This window comes from Nipponia nippon, unplaced genomic scaffold (genome assembly GCF_047370975.1).
Source record: "Nipponia nippon isolate SJK-2023a ecotype South Korea unplaced genomic scaffold, ASM4737097v1 scaffold_30, whole genome shotgun sequence".
In the NCBI taxonomy this organism is placed as follows: Eukaryota; Metazoa; Chordata; class Aves; order Pelecaniformes; family Threskiornithidae; genus Nipponia; species Nipponia nippon.
Window position 1 is genome coordinate 1051353 of NW_028262348.1, and position 17399 is coordinate 1068751.

The 17399-nt window shown below is 40.3% G+C and overlaps 1 protein-coding gene across 9 annotated transcripts in view; it reads right to left on the reverse strand.

Annotated features, from left to right (window-relative positions):
* The window catches only part of SPECC1L (sperm antigen with calponin homology and coiled-coil domains 1 like), a 75990-nt gene that overhangs the window by 45841 nt on the left and 12750 nt on the right, over positions 1-17399 (reverse strand). For 7 of the 9 annotated variants that reach the window (XR_015707226.1, XR_015707225.1, XR_015707228.1 and 4 more), the window contains exons 2-5: positions 14554-14743; positions 8854-9013; positions 6263-7896; positions 4969-5176 (exon numbers count right to left, since the gene is read on the reverse strand). Coding sequence is in view for 6 of the 9 variants with exons in the window: in XM_087768774.1 (XP_087624900.1) it covers positions 4969-5176; positions 6263-7896; positions 8854-9013; positions 14554-14706 (2155 nt within the window). In the remaining 3 variants the exon portion in view is untranslated. Of the gene's footprint in view, positions 1-4968; positions 5177-6262; positions 7897-8853; positions 9014-10169; positions 10315-14553; positions 14744-17399 lie in introns of those variants that run through there. The other 2 variants (XM_087768777.1, XM_087768776.1) reach the window with 2 other exon arrangements.

Below are 17399 nucleotides of genomic sequence, written 5' to 3' on the forward strand. Positions count from 1 at the left end.
ATCTAGTGGATGACCATTTTCTCTCTTGAAGACAGTTCAAAGAAACTGTGTTTTTAAAAACAAAATTTGTTCTACTAGTAAAAGCAAGCTATAGTTCATCTAAAAATAACCACAAACCAGAAACTATAAATGCATCCAGAGCTAAAGCTTGTGTAATGCCATTGTTTTGAGCTTTTGTGAGATATGAAACGCACCATTAAGTTTTAGTATATTTATGCTTTGAAGTAAAACACAATGGTCTGAATATTCTGCAGTTACTATAAACAATACAGAGCATTTTACAGCAGTTGTTGGAAACAGTCTTCTCCCCAATCAATCACAGAGATTAAAAAAAAAAAAAAAAAAAAGAACTGAAAAGAACTACCAAATTGCAACGGAATTTGAAATGCAGTGAGAAACTAAGAGTAAGCTAAGTGATTTACCTCTTACAGTCTGAACTCCATTCTTCGCATTGTGCCACCAATTACAGCCTGAAAATTCAAGTAGTCAAAATAGGCAGAGGCAGCAATTCTCTGTACACCCGCCTTGTGGTACCCCTCCTTTCTGCATCCTCACAACCTCCACCATTCTTCCATAACACCCACAAACCCTTTCCGCCTGTATGTGCTGCAATTTTTAGTACGGTAGGACAGGCGCTTCTCTTCTACCATTATCCAGTCTCCTCCTTTTAAGGAGCATAGACAAGAAAGAGGCTTGAGACAAAAGGAAAAGTAACTATTGTTTAGGGTAAGTGAAGAACAAGGAGACCATTCTGATGAATGAATAGCATAATCAAAGGTGGCAAATCAGCAAGCTGCTTGTGCTTTACTGCAGGATTCAATTATGTCGACATTTTACAAACCGGTATTGATTTAAATCACAGTCTGACAAGTCCTTGCTTTTTAAAAGGTAGATAAACTATGGGAAATACAGACTAGAAATGGTAAAGAAAAACATCACAAATACGGCTGGTGGGAAGAAGAAACCAAGATAGCATCTGAATTTTATAAGGCTGCCAGAGAAAAACTATCACTGCATTCTGCACCTGCAACTCTTACTGATTATAATTAGCAGTTAGAATTTATCACTATGAAATAAAAATGAGTGTCAACATTCAATTGTTTAATCTGTCTCTGGGGGAAAAAACAGAAAGAAAAAGAAGAAAAAAAAAAGAATATTCAGATATGCATCGTAATTTCAAAACATGACATTACAATTCCTGATAAGCAACGCTAAATCAAGTAATCCTGACACAGGCAAATCCACAACAGGCATTCTCACCATTTTTGTACCAGTTACATTGGTTTGCCTTATACTAGGATAGTATTTCAATTTTTTAGCATAGAAATGGCTATCCCAGTATAATCACATCTACACAGAGTAGTGCCAGCATTGCCAGTTTAAGAATTATAGCTTCCTTACACGAGGAAGAGGCACTGGTTACAAATATACCAAAGCTCAGGCAATTTGCATATCAGCCTTCCTTTTGAGCTCACCACTGTCAGACAGTAGGTCTATACAGCAAGAAACCTGATTTTTTTAAGGGTCCAACGTTAGCAAAAAAAAAATAAATTACTAACAATTAGAAAATTAACATCCAATTGACTTTTCCAGCATTATGGTAGAAAAGACCTAAATATGGTAATGTAAAAATTTAGTTTCACAACTGCTGTCAAGATCCTTTTCAAAATGAGATATAGCAGAATTAAAAACTAACGCTGCCAGCTCCATAAAAGAACTATTTATTCACTGAACATTAGATATATCAACCTTCTTGCTCACCTACCCCTGTCCAAAACATTTACTGACTTAAATAGTTACAGACTAAGAGAACTGGTACGTTTAGCGCATGTACCTTGTGCTAAGTGAACATGCAACCAGTATTTTCAGGCTTCAGAGGAAACATCTGACAACTGATAAGCTAATACAAATATCAATTTTCTGCGAATCAGGAGACAAAGTTCTCTGACAAAATCTTCCCACAAACTCCTATTAACTGCTTGGAATAATAATAGGTTTCTTTTTGCCCCTTAGTCACCGCGGATGACTAATGTGACAGCTCGGCTACCTGGCTCCTGAGCGTTTTCCCCAGGCCGGAGCGGAAGGCCGGAGGAAACACGCCATCTAGCGCAACGCCCGCTCCCAGGCCCTCGCCTCCGCTCCAGGACCTACGGACTCCTCTCCACTACGGCGTGTTTCATCTCGGCACACTAGTCAGCACATAAGACATCAGGTTATTTTAACATTTCCTAGACTTGTTAGATACAACACAGAAGCACTATGCTTAGACCTCCTTGTCCCACCAGTAAGGAGTTCAGCTGCCGCTGACCGCAGCTCCTGCCGCGCCTGGCTGGACCGCAGGAACACGCTGTACGGTTTTAATCAACGCAATTCACACCCTAATGTCCACATCAAAGAGATCCCAGGTTTTGCAGGCAGACATATTAACAAGCAAAAACGTGACAGTTCAATATTCACATTACTGTGAAAAACATTTCATTACATGTTTGCTGCGCGTCTTTTTGGTGTTTGGAAAGCCCACAACGAAGCGTGCCCTAAGTGCCAGTGCCAGCGCATTTCACGTTCCCGCATTACTATTTAGTGCTGATTAACCATTACATTGAATGAACGCTCACCACCTCATCTACGCAGCATCTTTCTCCTACCTGTAAAGTCTGTCTTTTGTGAATTCTTCAAGTGATAATTTTCCGTCACCTATCACTTGTCATTTATCAATGGTCTTGCCATGACTTTCATTCACTCAGTAACTTTGCCGTTAGGCAAATTCTCTCCTTAAGGGGTGGGTTAGGTTTCCACATATTTTAAAATCTAAAATAAAAGTTCACTAAAGAAAACCTTTATGGTTCTTTATGTCACTTGGTTATTTAGGCTGAAAAAACACCATTCTTCTAACTAGTGCTTTATAATACCTAAACCTACACTAAATCCTCCACATTTAAAAGCACAGGCATTATACATTTGAATAATATGGCAGAATACCAGAACTGACCAGAAGTCTGATCAGCGTAAGATAACTTACTACTACTAAGATGTGCTTTTCTGTCACTTTAATATAAATTATTAGAAGTCTGTCTTTTATATGTTGTATGTACTACCTCCGAGTCTCAGATTTTCTGAGACGCTGTTCTTTGCTGTCACTACTTAGAGGCTACCACCAAGAAACTCCTGTACGAGGTTTAATTATGAACCCGTAACGAACAGCGTTTTAAAGCGGTCAGAGAAACACAGTTTTTAAGCTTACGCCCTTCTCCGGGTGCCATCCTTCCTTACCGCCACCAGATGCCACCCTCCTCCCTGCCTGTAGCTAAAACTGCTTGCTTCCCTGAAGGATCCCACCAGGCCATCAGCCAGTACCGCTGAATTTGCCAAACTATTCCAAGAGCGCCGAGTAACAAAGACTGTCGCAACTTCTGTTGCAAATTTCTGCCCAGGCAGATGTTTGTCCGCTTGAATTTTACCAGTTTAAGAGAAATATCTGACAGCTATTTCGTACTCCCAAAGCAGAAGCATCTAAAAATTAGAGCTGCCCTGTAGTCAGGTATTACTAAGCAGGTACCGAAATGCTTGCTTGACTATGGTGCCGTTTTCCGTACGGATGTATTTCAGTTAGCGGACAAAGCAATGCAAGTAGAAAAGTGTTCAACCTTTTAAAGACTTTGCTACAAAATGACTTCAGAGCAAAGTCAGAGCCCCTAACCATGTGCCTGAGCTCCTGCTCCCAGTAAATGTCTGTCTGCGGGTTTGGAACAAAAAGAGCAATAAAAAATTGCAGAATAAAAACCTAAAGCAATTTTATAACGAGAAACAGTGACTGCTTTTCAAGATAAAGAAAGGGTTGCTTAGGGAAACCAAGCCGACAGCCACATGTCTGAAGACACTGAGCTTCAGTGGAATAAACAATTTAGCTTGCTTAAGACACTACCTTTTCTTGATAGGTGAATTGAAAAACCTTTCTATGAATTTAAAATCCTTTCTATGAATATTTCCCTTGCTGTTAAAAGGGATTATGCTTCGTTTTTTTTTGCTACCTTGTTTAGTCTTTGCATACCGTGGAAGAATAGCAGACCTTTGAATTCTGTAAGTAGCACTGTGCAAATACAGCTTGCCAGGGCACAGTTGCCCAAGTTGTTATTTAGACAGAGACTAATTGCAGAATTCCAGCCCGTGGTAGGAATGTCTGAGCAGGCCTTGGAGATCAGGGAGGGAACTAAGGCGCAGAGAGCTAGACAAGTAGACAGCAAACATGAATTCCATTATAAGCCCCAACCATTTCTTGTGCGGATAAGGTTTTATTCTAACTTGCTTGAAGTTTGTCAGATTCATTTTTAGGTTCACAGATCAGTTCATGACTTGAGCAAATCCACGCAGAAAGAGATATATAATACATCCATAGTGCCAAGCCAGCTCTGACAGCTCTAACTTACAGGGCCTCCGTTCACCCATTTCTCCACTAAAAACACCTTTCTTCAGGTGGGAGAAGTCATTAATTATACACATTCTTAAGCTACCGGATAACTCCTAATATTTGGGCACTCAAAAAAAGAGAGCATTCTTTAGGGGAAAAAAAACAAAACAAACCAAAAAACAAACCAAAAAACCCAACAAAAAACAAAACCACCAAAACACTAAATCAATCATCCAGTCTCCAAAATGCACAAGGAGCACGCTATTATTAAGTCTGTAATTACATGTTCTTCTACTTTAAAAGACAACTTGAAAACAGCATTATCAGATTTCATATTTATTCTCCATTTACAGGTTTTCATTCCCACACCAACTACTACCGAGACTGGAAAAGCAAAGCCAACTTGATTTTTTTCCCCTAGCGCATAGGGGTTCTGCAAAGCCCAGTCTGACTTGAATTCAGACGTACAAAAGACCAGTGAAAATATTTTCACTATTTCAGCAGTCTACTTCAGCTGTTCTTAAATCATCATTCCTCTCACAAGAGAAACTCATGACACTTACTCTCCAGATCAGATATGATGAGATTGTCATGAAGCTTCACAGCACGATGCTGCTCTACTTCATCCTCCAACTCAAAGATAGTTTCTTTCATGTCACTTCTCTCAGTCTCTTTTTCATCTAGTTCTGTCCGAAGTTTTTCTAGAGTCACATTGAGGTCCTCGATTTGTTTCTTGGCTTCTTCCTGGAACACTCTGTATTCATCTTCAACCTGAAAAAGAACGTATCTTATCATAACTAAACTGGTTGCATTTTAAAACACACTTTTAGTTTCGTAACTACCATACTTACAATATATTTCTGCAACCATAAAAAAGTATGGGACAAGAAGTTAAGTGTCAGCCTTTAAAAATGTATTGTTCTAGTGCAGCTATTTTCCTGAGCCAGAGTTAAGCTCTTTTATTCCTCAGCTACTCTGACAGCAGTATCCTGTATTCAAGTGAAGCAACGATACCACAGCACCAAGGCTGTGAGCAGCTGATCCAATTTAACATCTAGCTGCCATGGAAAAGGCAGGAGCTGATGGGAGAAACTCTTTACCCCTTCTTTCTCTTGCCCAAAAAAAGCCTGCTCTCTTCTGTCCATCAACTTTAGTGCTTGCTGGACCTGCGAGCTGATTGCTTTCCTTAACCAAGCAGCAGGATTCACATTTGTGTGTGAGATGTGGTAGTGAGTTGAAGTAGTTCCCAGAAGAGTCTTCCAAGCTATTGAACTGAATTAAAAAAAAAACAACAGGGAAAGGAAGAGGTAGTAGACCTAGACCTCCCTTTCAGGAGCGGCGAGGCTATTTTATCCTGCCTAACGCAACTGCAACGTAAGTAACAAGCTGGGATCAGAGGCACAGTAACATCAACCCAACAGCAAAAACAGGGTGTCAGAAAAACAGGAGAAACTAGGTCATGGCTTAGGGCGGGTCAACACAGTCAGGCACCAATTTCAACAGACAAAATGCCTGGCTTTAAATCATCTGTTTCAGTATTTTTTATTTTAATAGCACTACCCAACTTTAATTATTAAAATGATATACATTTTTTTTTCCTCCCAAATTAAGGTTGATTCTAACTTTTTAAAAAAGTAACACAACAGTTACTCTGCGGCTGAATGTATCCATATAATTTTTAAAAAGGCCTTTATCATCACTTTCATAACAAAGGTTAAGAGGAAGTAATCAATCCTAACACTACTGCAATCCGATTAACCTCGTAATGAACCCTTTACTGCTAAAAGAACTACAGCGACCAACAGTAAGTCATGGCACACACGGGATGTTAAAATACAAGTTCGTTTTAAACACTACCTTAGCAATGGCATCTTGCAATCGATTGGCATCGTTGCGAGTGTGTGCCAGCTCTTCTTGGAGACTACTGGCCAATGTCTCTGCTTTTTCTTTATCCAGCCTGACACTCTCCAGCAAGTCTTGTATGTCTGATTTATCTCCAGAGTTGTGTATAGAATACAGCTCAGCCACTTTCTGCTTTTCATGCTCTAACTGAGCTTTCAGCCTGTTCATCTCAATCTGGTCACTGGCTACCGTGGCTTTGTACTCCTCTAAGGTAGATGCTATTGCTGTTTTGCTTTTCTGCTCTGACTCAATGATCCGTTCCATGTGGTGATTCCGTTCTTTTAATGCCCCTATCATTTCTTGGGCCTCCTTGTTGTCTTGTTCTGCCATCTTCAAAGTGTTGCTCAAGTGCTGCTGAACACCTAACAGCTGCTCTCGCTCAAACCGAGCGTTCTCTGCAAGGTCCATGTAACGTTGCTCTAACTCCATGTAGCGACCACTTTTCATATCTTCATCAATTACATATGAAATATGATGCTCATCTAAAAGGGACCGAAAATACTCGATCTGACGGCTGAAGTGTTCTAATTTGTCACTTTGCTGGCACAAAGATTCCATCAGGATTACTTTTTCCTCTCCAAGTCTTTCATTCTCACTGTTGAGCTCTTGAGTTATTTGTTGCAAATCTGCAAGCTCTTGAAGCGTGGCTTGGAGCTCTTCAGCTGTACTGTGCTGATTTTCTTCCATCTGATGTATCCGTTCTGTCAGACAAGCCACGGACACTTCACTTGCGTTGCCACTGCTTCCCTTCCTAGATCGTTCTATACTTGGTACGCCTTCAGACTCTGAAGATGATGGAGCATCTAAGGCATCATCGCTTGATGTCAGTGGCTGATAAACTTCACTGCACTCACTGTCTAAATTATCCATGGAATTACTATGTTGGTTGTCCATCAAAGTGTTTTCATCCTGACTCAACAAGTCTTCCATTGATCCGGGAGCAGAACCTTCCACTGAAGATGTCAGAGTACCACCACCATCACTGTGGTTGCCAGCTGTAATCTCTGGACTCAAAGACTGATAGCCAAAGAGTTTTTCAGAGTTGTCCAGCCTTTGTTCCAAAGAAAAGCCTAACGCATTTAGTCTGTCTTTTAACATTCGATTCTCATTCTTCAGCTGGTTGAGCTCTTCTCGGATGGCAGTGTTTTGTTCCTGTAACTGTAGCAACGTAGACTCTACATCAGTTGGCTGATGGACAACAATGGCCTCTTTTTCTTCAGATTTTTCATCACCTTCAAGCTGATCTTCGTTAAGTCCCAGCTGAGCACGCATATCCCTCAGCTCATTCCTCAGATGCAAGATTTCCACATCTTTAGTTTTTGCTAATGTCAAAAGATCGTTCACCTTTGCTTCCAGTGCAGCTTTGTCACTGATTTGATTGTCTGATTTGGACTTGCTCATTCGAATATCCGATTCTGGATTGGTGCGACTACGGGAGCGTTTTGCCAGTACCGTATCATTGGTCCCCTGTCCAGTCAAAGGCAGCTTTTTGCTCTGGCTTAAACGAGAACGATCGCGTATTCTTTCTCTAGAAGAGCTTGACTCTTTATTTCCAGATGAAGTGCTACGCTTAGTTGTGGAACTTGTACCTATATGGTTTTTGAAAGTTAGGAACATTAATTTAAAATACAGTATCTGTAATAGAAGACTGTGTATTTTCTATCAGCAATACAGCGGTTGATTTTGTGAATCACACTGGTAAATACAATTCATAAAATACATTTGGAGTCAATATTTATACAACCTTCATCATGAATCAGTGCAGTTATACTTTAATTGATACGTGCTTTACAAATTGCTATGCTTTACCAGTATTTTGAGAGTCAGACCTTAAAGTTCAACATTCGCAAGTTTCTTTTTCGCTCTCTTCAAGGGCTTCTGATAAATACAAAAACTGCAGCAGTGCTATTCCTACAAGTTCGTCTTTCTTTTCAATAGATTTGAATGCAAGCTTTTAAGTGATGAATTGCATATTATGATTCCCCAAAATGAAAGTTAAGGGGTTTTGTATTTTCATCTCATTTCATAAAGATGAGGATAGATTATTACTACTTTATTTCCAGATGCTTTACAGCTTTGCAAGCATTACTGAATCCAAAACACAGCAATGGAAGGCAAGACATATTTCCATCCACACTGATAACACACTAAATAATTTCACTTCTCTGAACAGTTTCTGAAAACTCTCTCACTTTATTTCTAAAAAGCAATACAGAATGTCCAAAATGTTGACTGCAACGAGTGATGACATCTTAAAGATTTAGTGCTTGTGGCATGGATTTTTTTAGACTAATCTCTGATTCTCTAGATTAATTATATTATCTAGTTTTATATAGTAGTTGCATAAGCAATACTGAAAAAAGTAAAAGGAACACCCTCCAAAAACGCAATTACATTACTAAAAAAACAGGAAAAGAGCATAGGAGTTGTTTGATTTGACCGTGGCCTTACTGACCACTTTATTAGGCAGCCCGGATCCTCAACACATAATAGGAAAATAAAAAGCCACACAACTACCCTCTTTAAGGATCAATATATCCATTTACCTGCAATAGTTTTGGGTTTGTTTTCCAGACTGTTCATGGTCGTCCCTGAAGCTGACGATGCTGTCGATACACAAGTGCTCTTCTTTGCCTTGACACCATTGGTCATTGTCACTCCACTGCCACCAGCCATCCCCGCTAAGAGGTCATCATTGCTCTTAGTCTGAAAGAAAGGGAAGAAGCAGCTTGAGGACAGCTGGCTGAGACGTCTGCAGAGCCAACACTTCCTCTGTTCAAGATTCCACCAGTTTAAAGAGTACATATTTGACTAGTCATGTGTCTCTGCAAGAACGTTGAAAAGCATAAATGCACTGCACTGTGCAGAGTTGGTAAGCTGAAACTGAACTTCAATTCCTTACATGTGATTGACCAGAGAAACTGAGTCCCCTCTCTCCCAGACAAAAATGATTAATGTTTCAATGCCAAGGAGGGGAAAAAAAAAAAATAAATTAAGGAAAGCACAGTAACACAACACAGTGTAACACTGCTCAATTTTGACTGAAAGTTCCCTTAAGTGTAAAAATGAAGACAATTCTTAGATAATTAAACCAGCAAATACTAGGAAGTTAGTATAATGTCCTTCGACAGAATATGATCAAGCATTTTCTGGTGGGCAAGCTCACAACAAAGAGATCAAACCAAACAACAACAAAACCCAATCCAACGTTAATAAAATAGCCTTTCTAGCTCCAAACACTAAGCCACAAATCACTAGAGACTAGGACAGCATTCAGAGGCGGGGGAAAATCCACCCTCACCGTATATCCTTGCCCCGTTTTCCTGCTCTTTACACTAAGCACTCTCAGAGACGGGATATTTGTTTGATGGACTTGTTGTCTGACCTCGTATGATCATTCCCGAAACTCCTGTTAGCCACTAAAGCTGCCTGGAATGTGACAAGGCAGTAAGCGCAGGAGTCTCAAGAACTGGATTCCCAAATAGAGAATGCATCTTTCAGAATAAAGCAAACTACTAAGTTCTTAACCATTAATTGGCACTTTACAACTCTTTAAAATGCAATTTTTCAAATGGACAAACAGTCAGAATATGCTAAATAGTCTTCCCATTATAAGGGCAAGAAAAATTAAAAGAAAACAGCTGTGCTAGCAGCATTTCTTGAGTAACTGTATTATTCAGCTGCATAACACATTTGAAGTCTCAACCAGCATCCAGCTAAAAGGTAGTGCTTAGGACTTAACCAGCTGCTTTACATCATGACCTTCAAATTCTGCAGGTTTATAACTTCTAGCTCCCATACATGTTCACGTTAAAACCTATATGCCAGACATTATGACTCTATACATTAAGAATGAAGTTACCCTTGCTTAATTAAAAAAAAAGTTGCATCTCACTCCAATCTATACGGTTTCTTTTTGCAAGCGCGCATTTCAGAACAGCGAGGAACGCCGATCACGACATTGCGGAAAGGGCATGGGTGGAATTTGTGCCATTTACAAAGAGCAGCTGCAAAACAAAAAGGAGCTTGGGAAGAGAACATATTTGTTCTGCAATAGTTGTCAGAAATACAGATAATTTACAGACAGAAACGGGTATTTGTAAGGGTAAAATCCTCTAGGACAAGAATGTTTTTATTGAATCATGTAGGAAATGGTAGAGCCTTCTAGAAAGGTTTATAAAAGGCTAGAAGAAAACACGTTACTCTGAGGCTCTAGTTTGAGGTGCACTAAGCTGGCTTTTCTGCTAGGAAAAAGCCGCTGTTGCTCTGTCCCGCTGTCCTCCACGCGCTTACGCACTGTGCCGTGTAAACCAAAGCCTTTTCAAAGGGCTCCTTCCTCCCAGGAGCCAGATCAGCCCCTTGATCTGCTCTGTCACACAGCCGTGCGAGACAGCAGACGCAATGTACGGACCGACGGGAAAATAAAAATGCTGGAGGGCTACAGAATCAACAAAGCCCACGCTACTTGCGCGCGGGGGAGAGCTGAGCACAAACTACTGCTGTATGACAATCCTCCGTTAACCTGTGACCTAAGCAGATTTCTTATCTAGTCTAAACTAATTTTGCGGGCATGGAGGTAGCGGGGGAGGGAAATAACCTTGTGATGCAACCAGCACCTAAACCAAGGTATTACAAAAAGGCATCGAACGGTGATTTTCTATTTTGCTACTGAATCTGCCAATGAGTCGGCAAACGCGGTGGTTCAAACGGAGTGTCAGCTGTCAGCATTTCTACCCTGTTGAAAGAGTGGGGAAATTAGATTAAGCTTTTAGACACTTATAGTACAAGGACATGTTATCAAGCCAAATAGGTCAAGATGTGACTCAGCTTGAAGAAAAAAAAAAAAAAAACAAACCGCCAAGTAAAATACACGCTTTCTGACATTAGTCATCTCCAGTCCTTGCTGAACAAAGGAATTTAAGACAGCCATTCTTCTTCTGACTTACCCATGAACTATTTCTAGTCCAGGCTGGAAGGCACTGCCTCCTCTGCAGCCAATTAGTAAACAGTTTCTCAAAACTGTAACACTATACTCTTGGCAAAGAAAACTATTTAGCAAAGCTTTGGAAAAGTTACAAACCAGCAGCTCTCTTTTCTTAATGCTCCATAATGGCAACCATTCTTGACTTTAAAAATCAAAGTATTTTCATAGCGTATATTTTTAATGGAAGCAAAATCAATGTCGTATGTTTATTAAACAGCTTTTTCCTCAAGGAAAAACAGTTTCTCCCATTTACTGAAAACAGTGCAATCCTGCTTAGCATTAAAACCCCTGCAGTAAAATATGAAAAATTAGAAAATATCATAATTAGAAATGCTCATCCAGACCTATTTTGATTTTCTATATAACCTCCCCACACTTTATAATTATACAATTCATATTCTGTTTTCCCCCACATCTTTCTTTCAGTGCAATGAAACTTGAATGATCACCTCTACAATTCATTTCATCTTACTTTCTCAACATGCATACCCTTTTCACTGCACCTCATTCAAATCCATTCTTATATATATATATATATATATATATCTAATTATTCCTACCTGGGATTTTCTTTGATGCTTGCTGTTGCTGCATTTGAGTGCTTGAAACATCAAACTTCACAACAATCTGTAATTAAGTTACTGCATTTTGCAAACAGAATACTGAAGCCTAGACACATGAATACTGAAAACACATTGTAATTTTTAATATCCAAATGTTGGTGTCCAAGTCCTGGCTTTTCAGGGACACTGGATTTTGCAGTTCGTTTGTATGAAGTACAGCTGCCGTCTAATTACAGTTGTGAGTGTTAGCATGATCACAAGGTCATTAGCTGAGGAAGCAAAAAAATCATGATCTTAGAAATCAGAACGCATTGTTATTTGCGGAGTATTTTTTGACAGATTGAAAACTAGAAGTGGCTGGCAGCTAACCTTCTGCGGTAATAACGTGTGCGGGGTGGTGGGGGTTGCTGAACATTTACAAAAGCCCCGGGCAAAGCGGGAGCCGAAAACCTACGAAAAAGTAACCTCCAAAAGGGCATTCCGAAGGAGACAGACGGAGCGGCCCCTGGAGCAGCGCTCAGCCGTACAGAAGGGGGGGGCTCACGGCTGCCTCCTCTGCTCGCTGCCCACACACTTCGAAAACTCCAGGAAAAGGGACGAAGCTGTGGAACAACGCACAGGGCAAGAAGCCCACCCGAAGCTGAACACCGGCCTGCGGTTACATCATGAAGGGGATAAGAATAAAAACATACTATAATTAGAAACTAATTTTCACTTTCTCAGCATTATTACTGACCGAATTAAGATTGATATAGTACTGTAACTGTGTATTTCTAGTCCTTAATAGTGGCTTTTCATTCAATATCCTACTCAAAGTTTTCTGTACCTATACGCACGCTTACTTTGAGAACCAAATAAAGTCGTAAGCTGTTGCAATTAAAGTTATTTTATGCTAGCTATGGTTGCGGTCTTTTTGTCAAGGAATATTAAATGAAATTCATAATACGCACACCAATTCTTCAGGTCTAAGCGAAGATCCTACAACCACTGTGAGGAAAACAATCTATCAAAATGCTTCATCAACAAGATCAAACATAAAACTTTACAAAAAATTATTTTTAAAATAATACAACTTGTTATTGATACTTCTTTCAAGCCAGTAATTATAAACGTGATGTGCCAGTATCTGTAAGTCAAAAACACACAAACAACTAACTTTGTTGTGTAAGCATGGAACAATCAAAGAAAGTAAGAGGCGTCATTATTAAGCCACAGAGTTGGCACAACAGCAGCTTAACAAGTAAAAGACATCCAGCTGTATGAGTAAGCCTGGCTGTAACACAAAGCCGAGATAACTCTAGGTAATTTTCATTGTGCCTCAAACGTACAATTGTCAAATTCTAATCCTACACCCAAACATAGCCAGAAGTGTTACTAACGTAAGTAAAATTGTGAAAGCATACTGGGTCAAATTTCTTCAGTGTTAGATCATCCTCCTGCTTTATCTCACTGAGAGGTATAACATAAGAAACTCGATAAGTAAACTACAAAGGACTTTTGTTTCCATATTCTTTGTGAGGTTTCCAGAAATACAAAACAGGTCGTGTCAACAAGCATCAAAAGATTAAAGTTAAGAAAACTGCAAGATACGTTGGGTGGCAGAGGAAAGGGGGAGCACTGGGAGAAAATCTACCTGAAACCTGGCTTGCAAGTTCATCAGCAAAAGTATTAACCATTCTTCCATAAAAGAAAAGCAAGAAGAAAAGAGAGAAAGAGAACACACCTTTTGACTTCAGTAATCCCGCATAGCTACTACAGAGAGACCTCAGCCCTTACCACTTCTTTAATTCTAGGTCTTTATTTGCCAGTTATTTAAATGGCCTATCTGGCTTCCTGGAGGTGGCAGTGGTGCAGGTCCCAGATGCAGACACCAGCCCTCTTCCTTGTTCTGCTGGTTTGCTCCGGGGCAGCAGCAGCACCGCAGCTCTGCATGCTGGGCTGCAGAAAGGCAGAAGGAGGGGGGTCCAGCCACGTTTCCATGCCAGGAGAGGGAGGCAGACCAGGCAGGCTCACACCATCCCTCCAACCCAGTTGTGTTCGCCCCAGGTGAGAACTCCACACCGGCACATCTCAGTATGTCTTATTTTTCTGGGTTGTTGAAAACCATATGCTCCTAAACCTACCACCCTGTTTTGGTAATATAAGAGAAAACCTCTACCTTTGAACTTGCTCTCGGAGCAAGAATTGACTTGTGAAAATTCAGCTCAAGCAGTACTTCACACAAAGCAAAGGCCAAAACAGCTAGAAGAATGCAGCTGCACTGACCTGACACGGATCACTGATATCAAAGTTTCTCTGTTAGATCTGTTAGATACCTCATTAGTCCTTTTTTCAGAATTCGTAAATAGCTCCGATCACATCCCATTAGTCACTGACACACCGTTCAAGCATAACACGTGACGCTACTAATAACAGTCATCAGAAGGCAGCTTCCACTCTGCTCCTTTTGCAGAGCAGCCAAGTTCTGCAAAGCATATTGCTTTCCATCACATCACGCATTGCAACATGAAAAATATAGCGCAAACGCCACAGAATTTCCTATTACCATGGCCAGTGCTGTGTAACTACCCAAATTCCTCTCAGTTACCCACATAACAAACCTCTAGTCTAAGCTGCATTAGACACGCCTTAAAATTCTACTCTTTTTAAAGCTTTATTGTATAAAATATAAATAATCAGGTCGTTCTATTGGTTATTACCTTCAAAAGAGATGCTGATGTCCCAGTTTTGGAGAGTTTTGTTACTGCAGACAGTGAGGAGCCGCTTTCTGGTTTGGCTTTTTCAGTCGTTTGGGTTTTATTTACTCCAGGCACTTTGGGCACTGAGCCAACACTCCTGCTTGCTTTCTTCATTCTGGGCTGTCTGTTTATGATGCATTTACAAACAAATCTACAAGCAGAAAGAAAGAAATTTTAAATATAAAATACAATGAAAAGCAACGTCTTTTTATATAATGCTCTATTTAAGACCAGAAGTCCAGAATAGCAGTAAAGACCACAAATTAGAGCCAAACAGAAGGCATGTGACCGACCAATCTTTTTGCTTTTTTAAAAAAGGAATTTTTACCAAGAACTAAGCGCTTCCTACACCTCCACTCCAAATTGTAGGGTTGTTTTCAGTTCTCTTTCCACAAATGGCACTGTACTGAGGGTATTTTATAAGTGACCCATGTTGCCAAGTTCATTCATTAGCTAGCACAAGAAAGGCTTATTAGGGCAGCAATGTTCTTTATTTCTGACTGTGGGAAGAAAAATACTGCGGGAGTATTCAGGCAACAGCCTGACTACCAACACCACTGGATCTGAGGAAAGATTACCCCCAGCTTGGTAACTAAAGTACTGAGAGAGTAACAGCAGTTGCAGAGAAAAAAGTATTTTATAAAAATTAAAAGAAGTTGAAAAATTCAGATTCCCTGAAACCATTTACTATTAAAAATCACATTAATAAACACATGGGATTTTACAAAATTTAATACCAGTCATATGATTACGAGGATTATCTCCGAGAAGAAACCAGAAGTAACCCACCGCGTTCCACGGTCCGCAATCAGGACACTTCAGCATCTTTACCTTGCCTTCCAGTTTTCTCAAACAGCAGACAAGTGTCAATGCTGTCATTCCAGCCACGAGCAACTAAACGAAACCCCGGAAAACAAAGCTGACTTTACTCAAACGAGGAGCAGCTGTGGGAGACCCGAACGCTGCAGCTATCACAAGAACTGCTAATTCTGGAAGACAACCTAAGAAAGGGTAGACGGGCCAACTGCCATACCTTGAAGCCCGGACTACCAGAAGGACTAGTCCCATCGGGACCTTCTTCCCTCTAGCAAGAGTGGGATAGCCAGCAGCTGTTTTCTTCGCCTCCTTGAGTCAGAAGACATAGGATGGAAGATTAAGAGGAAGAAACTTCCACTCCCCTTTCAGTCTTATGGATTCCGGGTGGAAGTAAGTCATCAGGTTTATCGGAGCCCAATATCCTGTGGCTGATTAGGAACACGAAACACATCTAGTTGTTTCCATCTCTTACAAAGTGAAGCATTGCAAAGGCACAAAAAGCAGACTGGTGACAGAGCGCACGCGATGCGCTACACAAAACCACAGCGATCAGGAGTGCTAACTCATCTCGGCTAACGGAATTAACACCGCACCCGAGCACACACTCCTTCCTCCCCATCAGCACCTCAGCTGCACACAGGTATACTTCAAGTCTGACTTTTATCAAAGTCCGTACAACTCCAGGAGTTTTGCATCCTCAGCCCCCTAAGTGCTGTTAACTGAAGCAACAGGAAGTTTCATTTCAAGACACTGAAAATATTTGTTTATAGCTTCCAGATTCCCTTTAGTTCTGAAAGCTGGCATGAACAGACACAGAAAACTTGGTTTGCTGTTGCAGTTTCATCATCAGAATGTCAAAAATGCACCGGTCCTGCCATACGGCTACGAGTAATCGGAACGCCTTCACAGAAGATGAAATAACTGAGAAGTAACTTGAAATGAGACACTCCTAAGAACACCAAAACCCAAACCAGAAAAGCCCCATGAAGGTCATATGTTTGCTATACACACGTAATTTTAAGTGGTACAACTGCCTACTAGATTCCAGAAGCAGATGCTAATATTTACAGGTAGGACCAAGCTGCCACACTTACATGTCTTGCCTTTTTCATGTTTATGAGTTGACCACTTACTTGTGCCTTTGATCTTATTCAACTGAAAACTAAAGCTGAGAAGACCAGAGAGGATAGAGCTGTTTAGTAAAACTGGCATCATTACTATTGAATGGTATTTTGATGTTCTACAGACTACATTAAAAAAGTTGCCCATGGCATGCTTGAGAAATAATGAAACAATTTTTCAGCGCACAGCTTGTTATGAAGCTGACTGCATTTAAAAAATTACCTCAAAAAAAACTATGCTCTTGCAACAAATCCAGTAAATCAGAACCATAGCTTTTTGACAGCTCATAGAGCTAGAAAACCAGTGCTATAATGAAGGTTAGGGTACTGGCACCAGTACGACTATTGCACATTTGGGCCGAGCTTGCCAATCTTGCCTGGCCATCTAGATAAAGCAGTAGCTCCAGCTGGCCTGCAGACATCCAGCAATGGCCACTTGCAGTACACATTTATCAAGTCTACAGTGCACATTCATCAGGTCTGACACATCTTACGACATGCCAGATACACACTGCACACGTGGCCTTTGCGTGCACAGTAAAAGAGCAATACATTTGGGATCTGCTTATTATAGCAAGTAATAAAGTAACACAACCCACTGGATGTGTAAGCTCAAAAAGAAATACAGGCTAACATTAGCTTTTATAGTACAAACCATTTATACTCTTACGAATATATCAGAGAGGTCATCGGTGACAAAAGACTGTGTGAAGTCAAGTGTTTCTCATCCATAACGGATTTTTAAAAAAAAATGCATGTTTTAGAAGTGTTCCTGAAAACATGCAATAGTGAGTAGCAAAGTGATGTAAATAAGTGAAACTAAACAAAGTAACTAAGCATAATCCTCATGTTTCATCGCGGCATTACTTT